This window comes from Stylophora pistillata, chromosome 5 (assembly GCF_964205215.1).
Source record: "Stylophora pistillata chromosome 5, jaStyPist1.2, whole genome shotgun sequence".
NCBI classification, from domain to species: domain Eukaryota; kingdom Metazoa; phylum Cnidaria; class Anthozoa; order Scleractinia; family Pocilloporidae; genus Stylophora; species Stylophora pistillata.
Window position 1 is genome coordinate 39,290,912 of NC_142523.1, and position 16,963 is coordinate 39,307,874.

General features: G+C 39.9%; 1 protein-coding gene across 2 annotated transcripts; it reads right to left on the bottom strand.

The window, feature by feature from the left end:
• Positions 1 to 1,133: 1,133 nt before the first annotated feature.
• Positions 1,134 to 16,503, bottom strand: LOC111339774 (VWFA and cache domain-containing protein 1). 2 transcript variants are annotated; one of them, XM_088759911.1, is made up of 15 exons: positions 16,232 to 16,503; positions 12,372 to 12,971; positions 11,788 to 11,932; positions 11,186 to 11,487; positions 10,682 to 10,814; positions 8,527 to 8,800; positions 8,240 to 8,436; positions 7,217 to 7,297; positions 6,335 to 6,653; positions 5,529 to 5,717; positions 4,423 to 4,766; positions 3,876 to 3,990; positions 2,977 to 3,230; positions 2,414 to 2,604; positions 1,134 to 2,193 (listed from the first exon to the last, which is right to left on the bottom strand). In XM_088759911.1, exons 1-15 carry the CDS (start codon positions 16,406 to 16,408, stop codon positions 1,474 to 1,476), a joined length of 4,041 nt encoding a protein of 1,346 aa, XP_088616037.1. In that variant the 5' UTR covers positions 16,409 to 16,503; the 3' UTR covers positions 1,134 to 1,473. The 2 variants fall into 2 exon arrangements, with proteins under 2 accessions (XP_088616037.1, XP_088616036.1); XM_088759910.1 differs by having other exon boundaries at positions 3,876 to 4,023; positions 16,232 to 16,501.
• Between the last annotated feature and the right edge of the window lie 460 nt (positions 16,504 to 16,963).

The following is a 16,963-nucleotide window of genomic DNA, read 5'->3' on the forward strand; positions in this document are numbered from 1 at the left end:
TCAAAAATATTGGTTTGGATTTAAATGCATGATCAGTCTCAAAAGAGGGAACGCATTGTCGTTTCGATTAGAACTGATCTGAAACCCTTGCAATACTGGATTAGCTATTGTTTGGTGACACTATCATCAGACGTTCGATTTTTTTTGGAGAAACACAGCGTTGATTTTCTTGATTGAAAATAATAGACTGTCATAATGACATGAAATATCCTTTGGTTACTTGGTTTAACTGATATTGGTTACTGACCGTTTCAGGTCACCTGTGAGACGTTTTCACTCAAACGTGACTAGGTTTATCTTTCGGTTTGTCTCCGTGGTAACAGCTGATACAAATCAAAACATTCGGTTTTCTTTAAGTTGTAAATTAAGTTTCTTATCAATAAAGATTTAGAAACGCAAAGACTAGCAAAAACTAACGATAAAAACCGACGTTTCGGTGTCATCATGACGCCATTGTCAAGGAGAAATAAAAAATGAAGTTTGTGGCAAGGTGTAACACTAAATTAGCAGAAATATGTTACGAGCTAATTAAACAAATACTTTTGCGTGAATTGAATCGCTTTGCACGTTCAGAGTGGGTTTTAAGTCTCTGATGAAAAGCATTTCGTTCACCAAACAATCGAACTTGTTACTACACTTTTTCAGAATGCTAAAACGTTTCAGTAGGTCTTTCGGGACTTCGCTGTGCCGTTCATGGTAGTGTTTATATATTGAAGATACCTTTCGTTTATGTCCATCCACGTGTCGATGGACATAAACGAAAGGGATCTTCAATATATAAACACTACCATGAACGGCACAGCGAAGTCCCGAAAGACCTACTGAAACGTTTTAGCATTCTGAAAAAGTGTAGTAACAAGTTCGATTGTTTGGTGAACGAAATGCTTTTCATCAGAGACTTAAAACCCACTCTGAACGTGCAAAGCGATTCAATTCACGCAAAAGTATTTGTTTAATTAGCTGGTAACATATTTCTGCTAATTTAGTGTTACACCTTGCCACAAACTTCATTTTTTATTTCTCCTTGAAAATGGCGTCATGATGACACCGAAACGTCAGTTTTTATCGTTAGTTTTTGCTAGTCTTAGTAAATGAAGTTAATCGAAAAAATCATTTACAAACTGTGACAGTAGTTTATACAAAGCGCCCTTTTAATGCTTTGAGTCCAGCATTTTATACCGAAGTACAAAACGCTAAATTAAAAAGATTATTCAAAATGAGTTCGGCCCTCTTGCATTCGAAACACATCAAAACAATTTTAAAAAAATACATGGAGCATAAATTTACGTAGAAAAAAGTTCTTATGACAGTACATTCTGAGGTGCACGAGACAGTGACTCGACACAACAACCATATTTCTCACCAACAACAGCCAAACAAAATTTTCAAAATTTTTGCGGTTCAAATGAGTTGAATGGCATTCTAGAGGTATCCTACGGGAGTCAATAATTCTGGAGACATAAATATCACTAGTTATACAACACATATTATGTATCCTTCAGGATCAAGTACTGTAGAGTTGCTACTTTCTCGTCTCGTACGCACGTCTACTGGTGGGTTAGAGTCATATTGCTGCTCATTAGCTTCAATAGAGGGAGGCATTATAGCATTAGAAGGCCTCTTTTCGGAAGTTTTTTGCGTTATGTTGCCATCAAGCTGCTGTACGTTATTAATTTCCTGGGGAATGCAGCCGGCATCAGATGCCGAGGTCTGCTGCTGATCCTCCGAAACCCTTTCTTCTTTAGAGACAGCTTCAGGGGGAGTAAAAATTATTTCAGTGTTCACTGGTGCTGGAATTGGTGCTGCACCTGTCCTCACATTTTTCGGAGACACATCTTCCTGTCTGTCTGCATTAGACGATCGCTTTCTGGAGCTATCCAAAGTGGACATTTCAACACTTGTCTGTCCAGAAGAACCGCTTGCTTCTGATACAGCCCTAGTTAATTGCTTCCTTGCCGGGACCGCTGGAGGGTCATCTATGACGTTTTCGTACGAATGCTCCTGAGCAAGAGTTATCGGAGTTTGGGTAAAACGCGTTGGTCTTTCTAATACATTATAAGTACCATTCTTAGGTTGCGCTGAAGGACGCCGCTGGGTAGAATCCGCAGAGGCACTTTGAGTTCCACTGACAAATATTTGTTCCGTAGAAGAACTTGCGTTTGCAATTGACTTATTTCTACAACGCCTTATCGTCTAACAAAAACAAAATTGAATGGGGTAGATTCAGAATTGAATAAAACGCATGTAAATAATTGTAAATCTTAAGTCAGACCAAATGATAACCTAAAATACTGCTTGAGTATCGATAAAAAATAAACGAGAAATTTTAAATGAGAGTGTAAAAATAAACAATAAAATTGGAATATCGTGGGTCTTTTGGGTGCTAAGTTCCATACAAACTCCCAATCCTTACCAAGACGACCACTATTAACATAGCAGCTTCGACAACCACACAACCAGTAACAATTCCACAGATAGCTCCGTACGATAAGGGACGAGATTCCCTATCACTGCTTGGTTTAACATCAGAACTGTGGTTTACTTGTGTTGGAGGCGAGACGACGGCTGCGCTTGTTGCTTCGCTTGGGCAGTTCTCTTTTTCAACTGTGCAATATAGAAACGTGACACAGACAATCATTGTTCTACAATGATTAATAACTAGAAGCAGGGATCTTGTCTCGATAGGATTTTATGACTGTGTGCTCGTCAAAAAGGAAATTTTTATCACGGCCCTCTGTTTCATACAACGCAATCACAAGAGCGCAGGCTTCATGATTTCGTTGAAAAGTTATCTTAACCGAAAAAACAAAAGGGCATAAAAAGGTTTCCACAAAACACAGAAGCTTTGACGAAGGAATGAAAGCTTATGACTCTTGGCGAAACACGAGCAACTGGGTAAATGACGACGATCGATCTCAGAAACTCTTCACCTTGTCTTACATTGAAAAATTCGCAAAACACCTCCGTCTCGAATACCTTCTCTTCCTTTGAAGCACACCTCAGCGCTGGCACAGTACGGTTTCTCTAATGGTATATCGTCTTTGTTGTTCTCACACCAAAAGCAGCCAATAATGCCCTCACACGTTTCCGAAGTATTCTTCTCAGTACAGCGGGGTACGAAGCAATCTTCCAGTACAGGATCGTTACAGGAATGAATTTGAACAATGTGGCTTGGAGCACCACATGCAGCTGATAAGACTTCCTCTGCCGAGGGCGCACAAATGGGAAGACTGAAAATATGACCAAGGAAATAGGAATATTTAAAGTTTGCACGTGCGTTTTAAACAAAGGAGCAGCTCCTAAATGCCAAACCTTCTTATCTCTTTAACAAATAGACAGTGGTTTAGTGTGGTCTGTATTTTAATCGACAACAGGGACCTTAAGAAGTCAGGACGGCAACGCCAAGGAAGACTCCGATTAAAAAATTAATTTCTACTCTTAGTTAGAATTTCAAACATGGCTGTAGGAGCTTACTGTCTCATACGGCGTCACAGCTCAACTTCAGCATGATGTATTAAAGTAGCGTTGAGTTCCAAATGAAAATTAAAATAATTTGCCGTCGTGGTTTCGGTTTGCAGACGACGCAAATTTTGGCGATTTCACGTTGTTGTTTTGCATAGGACGGCTAAGAAATCTACAAAGTTTCAAAACGCACGTGCTGAGCTATTGTTCTGCCAATTAGATCTCTTTTTTCCACGTCCTCATTGTCGCCGCCGTCGTGGTTGCTTAAGGTCCCTTTTAACGTTCATCATCACGGTGATTAAAATGTTGTGGACTCCAGATGTGCATCAAAGTGTTACCCAGTGATGTCTGAAAACGTGCCTAAGATAGGTCAGTGCCGATAAAATACTAAAAATTACATCAAGTTGACCAACCTGCTATTGTAAAACTGATTGTGGCAGTAATGGAAATCCAGGTGAGAAATACAGGGGCATTCACACGTCAAGTTGAGTAAGGAACATTTTGTATCAGTTGAACATGAACACGGCTCTGGAGGACAAAACGAATCTTTCACAGCAACACCTACCAACAAGCATTAAGAATTGAGGACAGATACTTTTTCCGACAGATTGGCGGTGCCAGTAGTCGATTGACAGGCTGTGCATCGAGTGACTGTCTGTCCACCTGTATGACTGAGCGAGTAAACCACGAGTGGCAGTCCTCATTTATAACCAGGGGGAGGGAGTCAAAGGATTTTGGTTGTGTCACGATTAAATCGACCTAATTCCCCATTTAGCACTGCAGTATTAATGTGATCCCCTTCAGTGACATTTGATTGGCAGTTCCCCCCTAGTAATCCATAAGTCACAACTGATCCCCTCCGTTCCCCACTAAGAACCATGTAGTCCTCCCAAAATTCTCGGGAGGACTGAAAACATTTTGTAGTGAAGTAAGTATCCCCAATAAAGGATTACTTTATACCTAAGAAGGCATTAGTTCCCACAATTTGCTGCAGTTGGTATTTCGAGCATCTTGCACCACTTCGTAGAGTGTCAGCTCCTCTGGGGGGCAAGTGAAGCTCGTAAAAGCTTTGCTTCTGAATCGCTTCCAAGTGACGACAGTGCTTTTTTACCAGGTATTTCTTCTTGATGAGGTCTTCTGCGATGTTTTTCTCCTTCTCTGTGATATGCACAAATTGTAGATCAGACGATGTGGCCGACGGAAGGAGGAAGTCCTCGTGCATGATAAGAAAACCACCGCTATCCATTACAAAACAAGAGTATGTTTTGGTCTCCTTACACTTTGGATAAACGTCGGTAAGTAACCTGCCAATAATAGTTGTAAATTTTACAAAACATTAGGTTAAGAAAGGCATCTACTGCTCACTTCTCCTGATGGCAAAATGTTTCTTTGTTTATAATACTCCTGATTAATCTCGGGCAAAAGAAACCTCTTAAATCTTGACACATATAATTATGCAGTAAATGGTTTGAACCCGGGGGTAACATGTGAAGGTGTAGTCTGATCGTCCGAGTGAGTGTAGTCCTGAAAAGGACTGTTGTCGGTGGTAGTGACAGTTGACTCTGATGATGACTTCCGCACAGGTTGTCGAAACGTCAGTCACTACCACCGACAACAGTCCTTCTCAGGACTACACTCACCCGGACGATCAGACTACACCTTCAAACATATATTTATCTTCTTTCAACTGATTTTATTGCAAATCAGCGACGATATATGAAAAAGCCACTTTTGTTACAATAAACGCCCCAACAATCGCCTTAACTCAACTCTTATCTGCTTTTTTTCGGCAGTGTGGTGATGATCTGAAGGCTTATGAACTAGGCATTCTATCTTCTCGCCCTAAAATCTAAATTGTTAAGCTCTCCTGGCTAAAAGAGCCTTCGACGAGTGCTTACCAATTCATAGCTTACCTTTGACATCTAATTGAAACACTGAGATACAAGTCAATCTAGTTTTCCCTTTAATTATTATAAAGAATAAAACGGTCCAAATTCTCAATAGAAATCCTCTTGAAAGAGAAATCTCTTAGAATCTATTTGTGGTCTGACATAAAAGATGATTACCTATGAAAATATGACAGAGGGAAGTCCGCTCCAATCACTCCCAGTACTTCGTCGTTTGTGTAATGAAGAAGACTCGGTTCTCCGTGGTATAGTGCACGACTGGCGGTTATTACAACTCCAGCTCCACCCAGGTCTAAATAAGGAGCGGTGAGAGCAAGTAAACCCGTGTGGGCCAAGGCAGAATAATACCTGAACAAAATAATAATGAGATTAGTGCGTTAATTAACAATTATTCCACGAGCGCGCGTTGGATATGAGATGATAGATAGCCAACGAGGCGCGTAGCGACGAGTTGGCTATAATCATCTCATATCCAACAAGTGCGAGTGGAATAATTGTTTAATTAAAAACGTTAAATTGAATTATTAAATTTTATTAAATTTCTAGCTCTCTTTTAATTTTAAGCTGACACGTACGCTTACCATATTTGTAGATGGTATATTGGCTGATATACCATAATGGCTAAGCCAATAAAAAGTCTTGAATTGCATTATCCAATGATCTAGTTTTTAATAATTAATGATAGTTCGATGGGGATAATGACTGTTGGGTGTTGACTTGATTGCTAAGAATCACACTAACCTATGCTAGCTATGAGAGTGAAAGCGTACGTGAAAAAAGCATTTTGATCGAAATTAAAGTTTGCTGTTGAGGCCGTTTAGAACCCTAAATCAACCACAACCACTGATGACGGGCCGAATGAGCACCGTTTCCTGATTTGTATACATGATTTTGTTGACATGAAGTATCGAAATAGACTGACTGGTATTGCTTTAAAATCATTTATGAAGGAAACAGTGTCTAACCAGGGCCTCTGCCTTGGATCGTAACGTTTGTCCATCACAACACCTGGAGAACTCCTCACAACTCCATTTGATGTCCCGATGAATCTCCAAACTAAATATTGTGTGAGGTCAATTTTGTCACGCAACCACAGGCCTTCCACTTTCCATGTTGCGATCACAGTGTCTCGGATGTCATTCTTCAGTCCAGGATTTGTTACCTTCCCTGTGTCATCTGTCATGTACGCAATCAATAACTCTACGTCTGTCTTTGTCTCATCTTTGCCAATATAGCTGTAAGGATCCTTGTAAGCTCCTGGAGCAAACTTCACCGACGTGGTGTCTGTCAGGAAAATATTGAAGAGCAAGTTGTAGGTGTTTTAGGTACGGGGGGACAGAGGATGTTTAGGGGGGGAGGTCACACAGTTTTCATGGGAACAGATGGGAATCAGAACATTAAAGGGGAAGGGTATGATATTGACTGCCAATTAAATGGAAGCGAAAGGGAGGGATTCATAAGAATATTACAGAGCCTTGTGTGTGTGTGTGTGTGTGTGGGGGGGGGGGGGGGGGGGCGGGAATCAGGGGAATTCTATGTGACTGTGCAACCAAATCCTCTGACTTTCCTAGGCGATAAATAATGACTGGTCTTTCACTACAGTGCAGTAAAATCATGAAAGTTTATCTCGAGCTCTGAATTTGAACCTAACGACAATGGCACAGTATGTTTGTACCCGCAAGATATTATCAAAAGGAATTTTTTTAGCTTTTTGGCGTGGAACTCACCGATATCGATAGCCTAATTGTTCACCATTCAACTTCCCTTGAATGCTATATTCTTCTTTTTAATACCACATGGCTATTCATTCTGCTACTTTGTCCTACTCTGCCATTTTCATACTTTACCTTTAGAAGCATTCGCTCCAAAGTGAGAACATATCTTGCCATTATTGTATATGTCGATTCGATGGTAATTGAATGAGTAACCTGCGAAAAGTGTCATAAATTGAGGTTATTGTGAGGTCTGTTGTGAAGTATGTCCAGCAGAGGGATTGCAGCATATATCCTAACCCTCAGAAAAACTCTCTCTTTGCATAACAGTTATACAAACGAAATATGTCTCAATGAGGACAGTGAAATTTTCCCCTTGTGTATCGCACGTTCTGGCTGTACGCAAAGGGGGAGAACTTATGCTTAGAGACTTAAAGCAGTCACGATGGCAACACTGAGGAAGACGTCCAGTAAAACATGAACATATATCTTAAGTTAGAATGTTGTAAAAGGCTGAATGTGTCAACCGTCTTTTACAGGCGGTCTTACGGTGCCACAGCTCAGCTTCAGCAAAACATAGGGGAGCAGTCGTTGAGTTTCTAAAAAGAAACTTATACCATTTGTCGTCGGGATTTTCGTTTCACGTTGTTGTTTTACAAAGAACCGTTAAGAAGTTTCAAAAAGCACGTTCTTAACTATTTTTCTGCCCATTTTTACTCCCTCGTTGCCGTTGCCATCTTGTTTTCCTAAGATCCCTATTAATTATTGGCTCAGTTCGTCGTGACTTGCCTGTGGGTCAGTTTTTGAGTTTCCGATCGCATTCGAAAAAAGTCGTGTAGGTAACTAGATTTATAACTCAACTTCTTTACTTTGATTGAGTAACCAAGAATGAGATGTAAACATTATTTAAAGAATTAGTCGGTGGTTTGAGATAGTGTAACACAAAAATTCGACACAATTGATATCAGGTCAAAGTTGCATACATATTTCCGTTAAATAACGGACGTCTGAGACTCAAACCGAGAGTATTTCAATAGGTTGAGATTATAGATCAAGCTTTATAATAATATAGTAAAAATGACAATCTTTATACAGGGGGCTCACATCACTGGGGGAGTGGTATTAGAAGGCCTACTGACATAGGCCTTCTAATCTTACCATTTGGCATTCGGAGTGGTTTAAGTTGGTCCTTGGCATGACCAACAGGAACAACCACGCCCACAGTGAAGTCGACCTCCATTAAAGGCGTCCAGAAGTATGTGCAGTTCACTTCCGTCTCTGTCACCCCTTGTTTCTCGGTTCCACCTCGTGGAAGGAATCGTTTGGCAACAAAACTCTTTGACCCAGATTTTCCTCTTTAACGATAAAAAAGAACATTACCATGATTATTATTTGTAACAATTAAAGTCTGGTATACACAACTTACATCTGTAAACTTAACATACTTTTTGATCGAGTCAAACACCTCCTTGAATTCTGCATCTGGCTCCAAAGTTGTTATGTCCATAAAAAAGGGATCCCCATATGCATCAGTGGGGGCTGGTAGAAGAGGGTGAATAAGGGTCCTTCCAGAGTTGCTTATCATGAATGCATACGTACTCTGACCTTGGTTAAAGAATGTTATGTCGGACAACAGATCCTGGACGGTAATGTCAGTCCCTACCACGCCAATGAATTTTCCGTTATGGAAACAAGACAAAGAAATCGTCAAGACTTGCCCTGAAATAAAGGAGCGAGAAAAATAGCTTTGATGTGCGAGTAAGTAACTAGATCTTATAACGTAATAAAGTCGCTCAGGATTTCAGGAGAACGGAGAAAAGCTTTTAAATCACGAGGTGCCACAAGATTTTTGACGTTCTTCCAACATCTCAAGAGGGTTTATCACTTTGTAAAACCCGGAAAACGGAAAATGGTTTTCTTTTTCTTTTATGAGATAACTGTAAAATTTTGGATAACAGAGAATGTCATCTATTTTGTGCTGAAGTCGCTGATTCTAGGAAAACCCGTCAAATGCGCGAGAAACCAATCAAAGCCATGGAAGAGACACCCCACTGACCTGAACGCCAAGAATTGTTATAACATAACCAAAGTAAAGCGCGCGCTCTGATTGGTCAATTTAGCGTTCCCCATTTGCCCATGGGTGTACGCTGCTGACGTGAGCAAATGCAAAGACTATTTTTCCGCGCGCGCTTGTTTTTTCTGGTCGCGTAAGATTTGTTAAATAAACGGGAACTCTTTAGCTACAATGTATCAATGTTATGTTATAAAACAAATGGTAAACACCACAGCGTACACTATTGAGTTATGGATGCACTTGGGAGGTTTGCTAAGCACTCAAGAAGCTAGAGTCGCTCTCGGCTGTCGCCTCGAGCGACTCTTACGCTTCTTTCGTGCTTAGCAACCTCCCGCGTGCATCCATAACTCAATAGTGTACGCTGTGGTGTTTACCATTTGTTAAATATTATGAATGAATTTAGACATAGAATCCGAAAACAAATTATAGTGGAAACTAAAGAGAAGTATTGGTATGTAAACCTTATGATTTGCTGTTGAGGCATACCTCAACTGGAACGAGCAAAGCGGAACTTTGTGGTTAAAATGTTAGTCTGCCTTCGCGAAAGTGAACTAAAGCGTATGGAAAGTGTGCAAGTATAGAGCGCAGTTTTGATATTTTGGTGACTTTCTTCATTGGAATAAAGGTTAGTAACCAAAATATCGCTCATTTAATTCTTTTTTATTTTGTAAACTCAACTGTAAAAACTCTAACACCTTTGAATTAATTAGCTGCATATTGTGACGGACAATAGCAAGGGAATCGAAAAACAGCAACACGCTATAAAGTCATTTCACAATCGCGTTAAAAATATATTACTTTTGCCTGACGTTTTTCCACGAGGCAAAAAAAGAAAGGACTGCAAGTGTTAGAGATGCTTAAATACGGCTCTTCTTACACCAGCTTTACTCGCGTAGAAAAAAAGGAATCGTTACGACTCCAAGAAACTTAGACTTACTCACGAGGCCATGGTATTATGGTAACTTTGAGGTTTTTTTCTATTGTGTAGAAAGGAGTTGTAGGGAAATTTATAAATGAAAAGTTCTCTGAATTCATTGCTGGCAGTTCCTTGAGGCAAAAAAAAAAAAAAAAAAAAGAGGAATGAGAGCCTGGCCTGGAGCTCCTTTGCCGAAATTCTTTTTTATTTGGTCGTTTACCGCACAACAAGATTTAAAACTTACAAACCAAACTTCTGTTCAACTGCGAGTTTGCAATTTTGTCAGTCATTTTATTAATGTTTTATTATATCAACTGGAGAAAACTGGAAGCGGTTTGTCACTTATAGTGTATTTCCAACACGAAATTAAAAGCTGACGTTTCGAGCGTTAGCCTTTCGTCAGAGCGAATGGAATGATTTTCACGCTGACAAAGGGCTAACGCGCGAAGCGTCAGCTTTTACACCTTTGCGGTGGCTAACTTGCATTATCAACTTAGTTGATAAAGTCAAGTTACCTGTTCAGTGAAGTATTTACAGTTAACCTGCTCAGAAGCTAACTATACGACAATTATTATTTGTAAAACATTTAAAGGTGCCAAACTCAACATACCTAGTCCAAAAGCGTCCATATAGGGCACAGACACAACTGGATCAAGGTGGGTTCCCAGCGAGAATAAATCATAATAGGTTGCCATGTCTACTCGTAAGGTTTTGAAGTCTTTAACGTATTTGTATCTGCCAGTCTAAAAGGAATAAAAAATGGTGAGTTAACCATAGCTAAAGAAGATAGGATGAGTTTCAAGTCAGTGTTGCAAGCAACCCAGGATTGCATTGGTTTTGCTGTACGTAATTCGCTCTTTGATTGGTCCAGAAAATTGGCGCCATTCCCAACCGATGAAACGCAGCCGATAAAAATGCTTCTCGCTCATTCACACTTTCCCGCGCTCCGAGCAGTGTACTTGTTTTTATTTTGAGTTTCATCGGCTCGTAATGATATTCTCCTTCCTTAATTATGATCGGCCGTTGCGATTATTTTGTTTTGGGTTTCTACGAAGCTCAATCCAGGTTCACTTTCATGTGCAAAACTTCGCTATTCAGATGTCTGCCAACTTACCGTGATGTCTCCAACAGAGATATTTGCTGGTATACCATATTTTGCTGTGTTCTGCTTGGCTATGTCTTCTAGAATTGTTTGGTTTGCATTACCAAATCCATACGTTAAGATGATGACAGAGTTATTCAGCTCAACATTTTTATTCCTTATAGTGCGGAAAATAGCGTCCTTCTTCATATCTGAGGGTTCGCCATCGGTCAGAAACAGAATAACTCTTTTCTTTTTTTGCCCCGATTCTTCAGAAACTGAACCCTTAAAGAGACTGAATGCTTTTTCAAAAGCCAGCTTGTACTGGCTCAGACCTGCAAGATTATATCATAAGATGTCCATAAGAATCACCCAAAATTGCAATTCGCGAAAAACGGAAGAACAAAGTGTGAGATTTAGTAACATTCTATGAATCTTTAGAATTAATGTAGAACGATCAGTGCAAGTATTAAAAACGGATAAGATGGCATGGCGCTTTGCGAAGAGATAATCGGTTCTTATACATAATCTTTTGTACCTTCTTGTCTGAAATTTCTGAAAATCAGAGTTTGAAATGCGCTTGGTCACCACTGCCTGCAAATCATACTGTGGTAAAGATAAATTTCACTACTTACCATGCGGTACCAATCCATCAACAAAATATTTCATTTTCTTGATATTAGTAGGGACTGCTTGTGCTAATCTTTCACTGTAGCACGAGCTTTCGCCCCCAGCGTCTCCTGGAGTTGACGCTAGAGTGCTAAATGAAACAACGCCAACCTAGAGAGTAAATCACGTTTCATAATCACTCAGCTCAGAGAAGGAAAAATGTTGAACTTTTCCTTTGTTTAACCTTTAGACACAGCTGCCTCAGAGAATACTTTAAGATTACGGAGGTTATATCACTGAGTTATTCCTCCGATTTCTATCGTCTCAAAAAATGTTCGAAGGAACAGGTCATAATTTATTGCATCCAATGTGATTGAAAACTATATGACTTAAGGACCAGCTATTATCAGTATTGCTGGGGAGCGAATGATTTTGAAGGGGATCACTTGGTTTTTAGGGGGAACGGGAGGGGGGGGGAGAATCGGAACGTAAAAGGGAATGGGGGGGGGGCTATAGAAATTAACTGCCAAGTAACTGCCAATGGAGGAAGGCGCATCATGAGAATTTTACAGAATCTTAAGGCAAGGTACCACGCAAACTACCTTCGCACCTGGTCTTTAGGGTTCATAGTGTCCAACACCGTTTTGGCAGCTACTTTGGCAACGTGGAGTTTTTCTCCAGTCATGGATGCGCTGATATCAATAACAAGGACTACATCTTTGGCTTCTTGTGTGGCAGCTTCCACGTACCATGGTCTGAAACGGGCGTCAAACCTTCCGCAATCCTCTTTATCGTCATACACAGGAAAAGTGGTCATTACACCTTGCTCCGACCCAAAATATTGCCATTTGATAAAAGGATACGTTCTCGAGATATCTCTCATTTCTTTTGCAACCCCTTCATCTAAATATACAGGGTTTGGAAGGGCACTAGTACTGCTAGAAATTTTCAAACAGACACTGTCCATATCCACTTTGGTATGAAATCGAATATCATACTTGAGTGTTGATTTGTCGACTTTGCAGCATTCCTCTTGAGGCGTTGGGTTCACAGAGTCTGCTCCGACGTATGATGCTTCCACAGCTGTCTTGAGCCGTTTTACGACTTCAAATCTTATTTTAAACTTGTCAGAAAGTTTTGCAGCAAGTTCTGGAGTCACGAGATCTCCTCTCACTGTTCCCTTGTGATAATGAAGGCTTTCGAGGTAGCTCTGAAAATATCAGAGAAAAATCAGCTTCAGATCTTAGGTAATAGAGGATCAGTAATTAATAAAATATAACATTAAACACGTACTAATGATAATGATTAATGATTAAGCAGTGGACAATCCATAAGGTGGCTCTTCCTGTCCACTGTTTCCAGGTCGAATTGGAATTTGGAGTGCTGGTTTTTAAGAAGAGAGGAAACCCTGAGGACCTGGAGAAAAACTCTCTGAGCGAGGACGAGAAGCAACAACAAACCGGCTCAACCCACATGTGGCGCCAGGTCCGGGCCACTATGATGGGAAGCAAGCGCTCTCACCGCTGCACCATCCCTGAAGTCTACGAGTGCACGCTCTGATTGGTCAATTCAGTGTCTACTATTTGCCCATGGGTGTACGCTACTGACGTGAGCAAATGTTTCCAGGTAAGCAATGTTCCGCAAGAAATGTTTTTCTTTTTTTATTTTATAAAACAGAAGGTAAACACCACACTATTGAGTTATGGATGTACTTGCATACGCGATTGACAGTTTTACTTAGCGCGAATGAAGCTAGAGTTCGGCTCTCGGCTATCACCTCGAGCGACTCTTACGCTTTTTTCGTATTTTTCAACCTTCCGCGTGCATCCGTAACTTAATAGTGTACGCTGCGGTGTTTGCCATTTGATCATTTTTGATTGTGTCTATTGGAAGATAGACGCATATATGACGTCACCTTTAACAATATTTAACTTCTTCATCATCTGAAAAGGTAGATCACAGAAGACGTCAGAAGATCACAAAAGTGAAGAATGTTATAAGAACATGACACACCCAGCTACGCCTTGTGTGTTCCGAATATATTATTTTAGCCCCTTATCGATTGTGCTAGTAAAAGTAGCATACTATGGTATTAGCAGTGCCCGATTTTTTTCCCAATTAAGCACAAAATTATGCTCGTTTGTGAAAATTGTGCTACTTTCTCTTAATGTATGCTTAAAAATAAAAAAAAACACAAAACTAGTCTAAAACCAAAATGTTATATTCATCGTAAATAAAGCATCATATTTTCTTTATCTTGAGTTACACAGGTACTGTCTTGGCCCCTCGTCTCTCTACTGAGTGCTTAGGTAATTAATTGTTCTCTCAACTTCGGCTTCTTGACCTTTTCTTTCCCACTGGTGTGCTTTTTGGAAGCATAATGGATGATAAAATGCTTTTTTTTTACGAAACAACTTCTCTGCAAGCACTGCAAAATATCGTGTTGCCTCTAACACTTAGATAATGACCTGGAAACTGATTGATGCGATCATGTAATGGGACTTTTTTCACGTCTGATGCTTCCCTGGTCTTGCATTTGCTGTTAGTTTCATCAGGCTCCGATCTCTAGTAATTTGAATGGGTTCTGGTCTACCAGGAAGCTGTTCTCCTTCTAAGTTGCTCGACGCCATTTTGTTGCCTGTGAAAGCCGGAACTGGGACCGACGCGATCTTTGCCTCCGGTGTGCCTAGTCCTTTAGACGACCAACGACACAGTATTGCGATAACTTTCTTCCCCTCCCCCTCCCCCAGACGAATGAAAATAGACTGAGCCATGGACAAAACTTGAAAATAACCAATCTTAGAAACCAAGCAAGTCAGGACTCTGGTAATGTTAGTTAGTTAGTTAGTTAGTTAGTCAGTATATGAAATTGTAAGTCCAGACGTATGACTCTGGGCATGTTACTTTTGGTATTTACTACTATTCATGAATAGAGAATTTCACAATGTTTTCCTCGAAAAAATAAAAATATGCCGATTATGCTAGTAGTGCTACTTTTAGAAAAAGTGCAAAATTTATGCTCGTTTTTCCAAATTATGCCAAAAACTATGCTAGCGCAATCGATAACGGGCCTACATTATAAACAGACGCACTGCACCATGGAACGTATTTGACAAAAAGTAATAGAATTCCCAGCATTGCGCCCTAAATCTACTGCCTTATATAAGTCTATCAATCAAGGGCGGGATACGTTATGATAGATGTAGGATACGTTATGATAGACGGTGACAGAGTATGTCTAAGCATTACTTCCTCTTTCGAAAATGTTTAGAACAATGGCCGAGCGGGGGTGTTATTGAAACGTAGCTACCTCCTAGCAAAATCGTACCTTGAAGTTTCGAACCAAAAGTTCGACGTTGTTGACATGAAAGCGGAGTTTAGATTCTCTGAGCTGAAAAAACCTGAGGTGATTCGAAACTGCTTTGAAGGTAAAGGCGAACGCATCCCATTTGTGACGCATTTGTTATTAGTGGTTAGTGGGGTGGAACGGTGAATCAAAATTGTTGAGGCAAACACTAAACAACGTAGCTACAAGATGGCTTTAAGAACCTTTCCGAGTAAGGTTCTGATTGACATTGATTCTTGTCTCTTAAAGCGCCACGTTCAACCAGGATGCAATGCGTGAGTGGTGGCCTTTCTCAGTAATTTCTGTCTTACAGACAGGAAAACCTATAGTGTGCGTGTTATCATTCGACTAAATCTTTGCAATCTTCTGATCGAGAACCGGCTTTTTATGGGTTCATCTTGTTTCTTCACAAATTATGTCTATTGTCTATTTACTATTAATAGATGATATGTATTTGGTCAAAAAAATAACCACAAGCAAAAACCGCAGTAATTAAAATTTCAGTAATCATTGCATCACCAATAGGATCTACATCCTGTTTGTGGCGCGTAAATTATTAGCAAGCAGGAACTTAAGACGTTGGGTGATTCAACGTTCCAATAAAGTTTTAAGTTCTGAATATAAGGTCCCATAAATCACTGAAACATTACGAATATTATCTTTCATCAGCCGCTTGGATGATTGCAATGGACGTCATAAAGTAAAATACACATCATTGCCTTGACAAACAGGAACTCGTTTGGTTGTAAGTCATGCAAATAATTGTCACAAATCAAAATTGAAAACCTGCAGCTTTGCAAAAGGAAGATAAGAAATAACTTTTATATGTCTTTATCGTCGTAAAAACGAGCGATAAAAAATATGAACGACGTTCATATTTTATCGCTCGTTTTTATCACTAAATGTTTTAGTAAGAAGAACTTATTACTTCGTTTATCGTCGTAACTAAAGGAAACAAATTATGATATAGTGCAGTCAAAGAAATTGAAGAAACTTAATCTTGAATAAATCAGGCCTCGACGACTCGAACACAAACTTGGGCTTTTCTCTACTATCAAGTATTATACTTCATAGAAAGAGTAGTTTCTGATACACTGGGCCAAAGGGAATTAATTTTTGTATACCTGCATTTCGTCCACTCCTAGCACGTCCCTGGCGAATGTTTGTAGCTCTTTGCCTATGAAGCCTGGATCCAGAAGACTTGCATTTGTTTCACCCGCTAGAAAAGTGCAGAGGGCTAGTAACAGCATGGTGCTGGCTTTTTTGTCATTGAAGAAAGCTTTTCTTGTCTTTAAAGTCATTTGTTCTGAGTTATCTCGATTTTCTTCCGTTATGTCCTCGCCCACGTTCTGCACCGACTGCTCTTTAAACAAACTGAAATTTCAAGGATGAGAGCACTATTTTATCATTGTTTGACTCGTGTGGAATTATTCTCAGTATGGTAATTAAATTGCGTGGTAGGGGCATCGTGTAAGACTGCACGTCACGCGATATTATTATCTTAGAAGTGTCGTATACTGAAGAAAGTGAGACCCATAAAATAACAAATTGGAAGAATTAGCCACAAAAAGGAACAAGTTTGATAAAGAATGGCGATTGTTATGAACCACAAGTGACGAAGCACTTTTTTAATAAGTAATTATTTCATTGAAAAACCCAACGAGTCAAAAACAAACGGTAATTTTAATGAGCTCAGGATCAGGTGTTATCATGAATGTTGCTTGGCAGAGCATGAACGAAACAAAAGAAGGGAAAGTACCTTCTTTATGATTGATCGCTTTCACGCCTGAATTACAATCACTGTGCGCAGTTAGTGTTGCTCGAATGGGATTTCTATGAATCAGCACTTAAAAATG

Excerpts from the sequence above, each read along its gene's own strand:
- LOC111339774 (XM_088759910.1), bottom strand. The coding sequence starts at position 16,408 with ATGACTTTAAAGACAAGAAAAGCTTTCTTCAATGACAAAAAAGCCAGC. Across the intron at positions 3,231-3,875 it reads AATCAGTTTTACAATAGCAG|TCTTCCCATTTGTGCGCCCT; the intron begins GTTGGTCAACTT and ends TCATATTTTCAG. Across the intron at positions 2,605-2,976 it reads GTGCTTCAAAGGAAGAGAAG|TTGAAAAAGAGAACTGCCCA; the intron begins GTATTCGAGACG and ends TATATTGCACAG.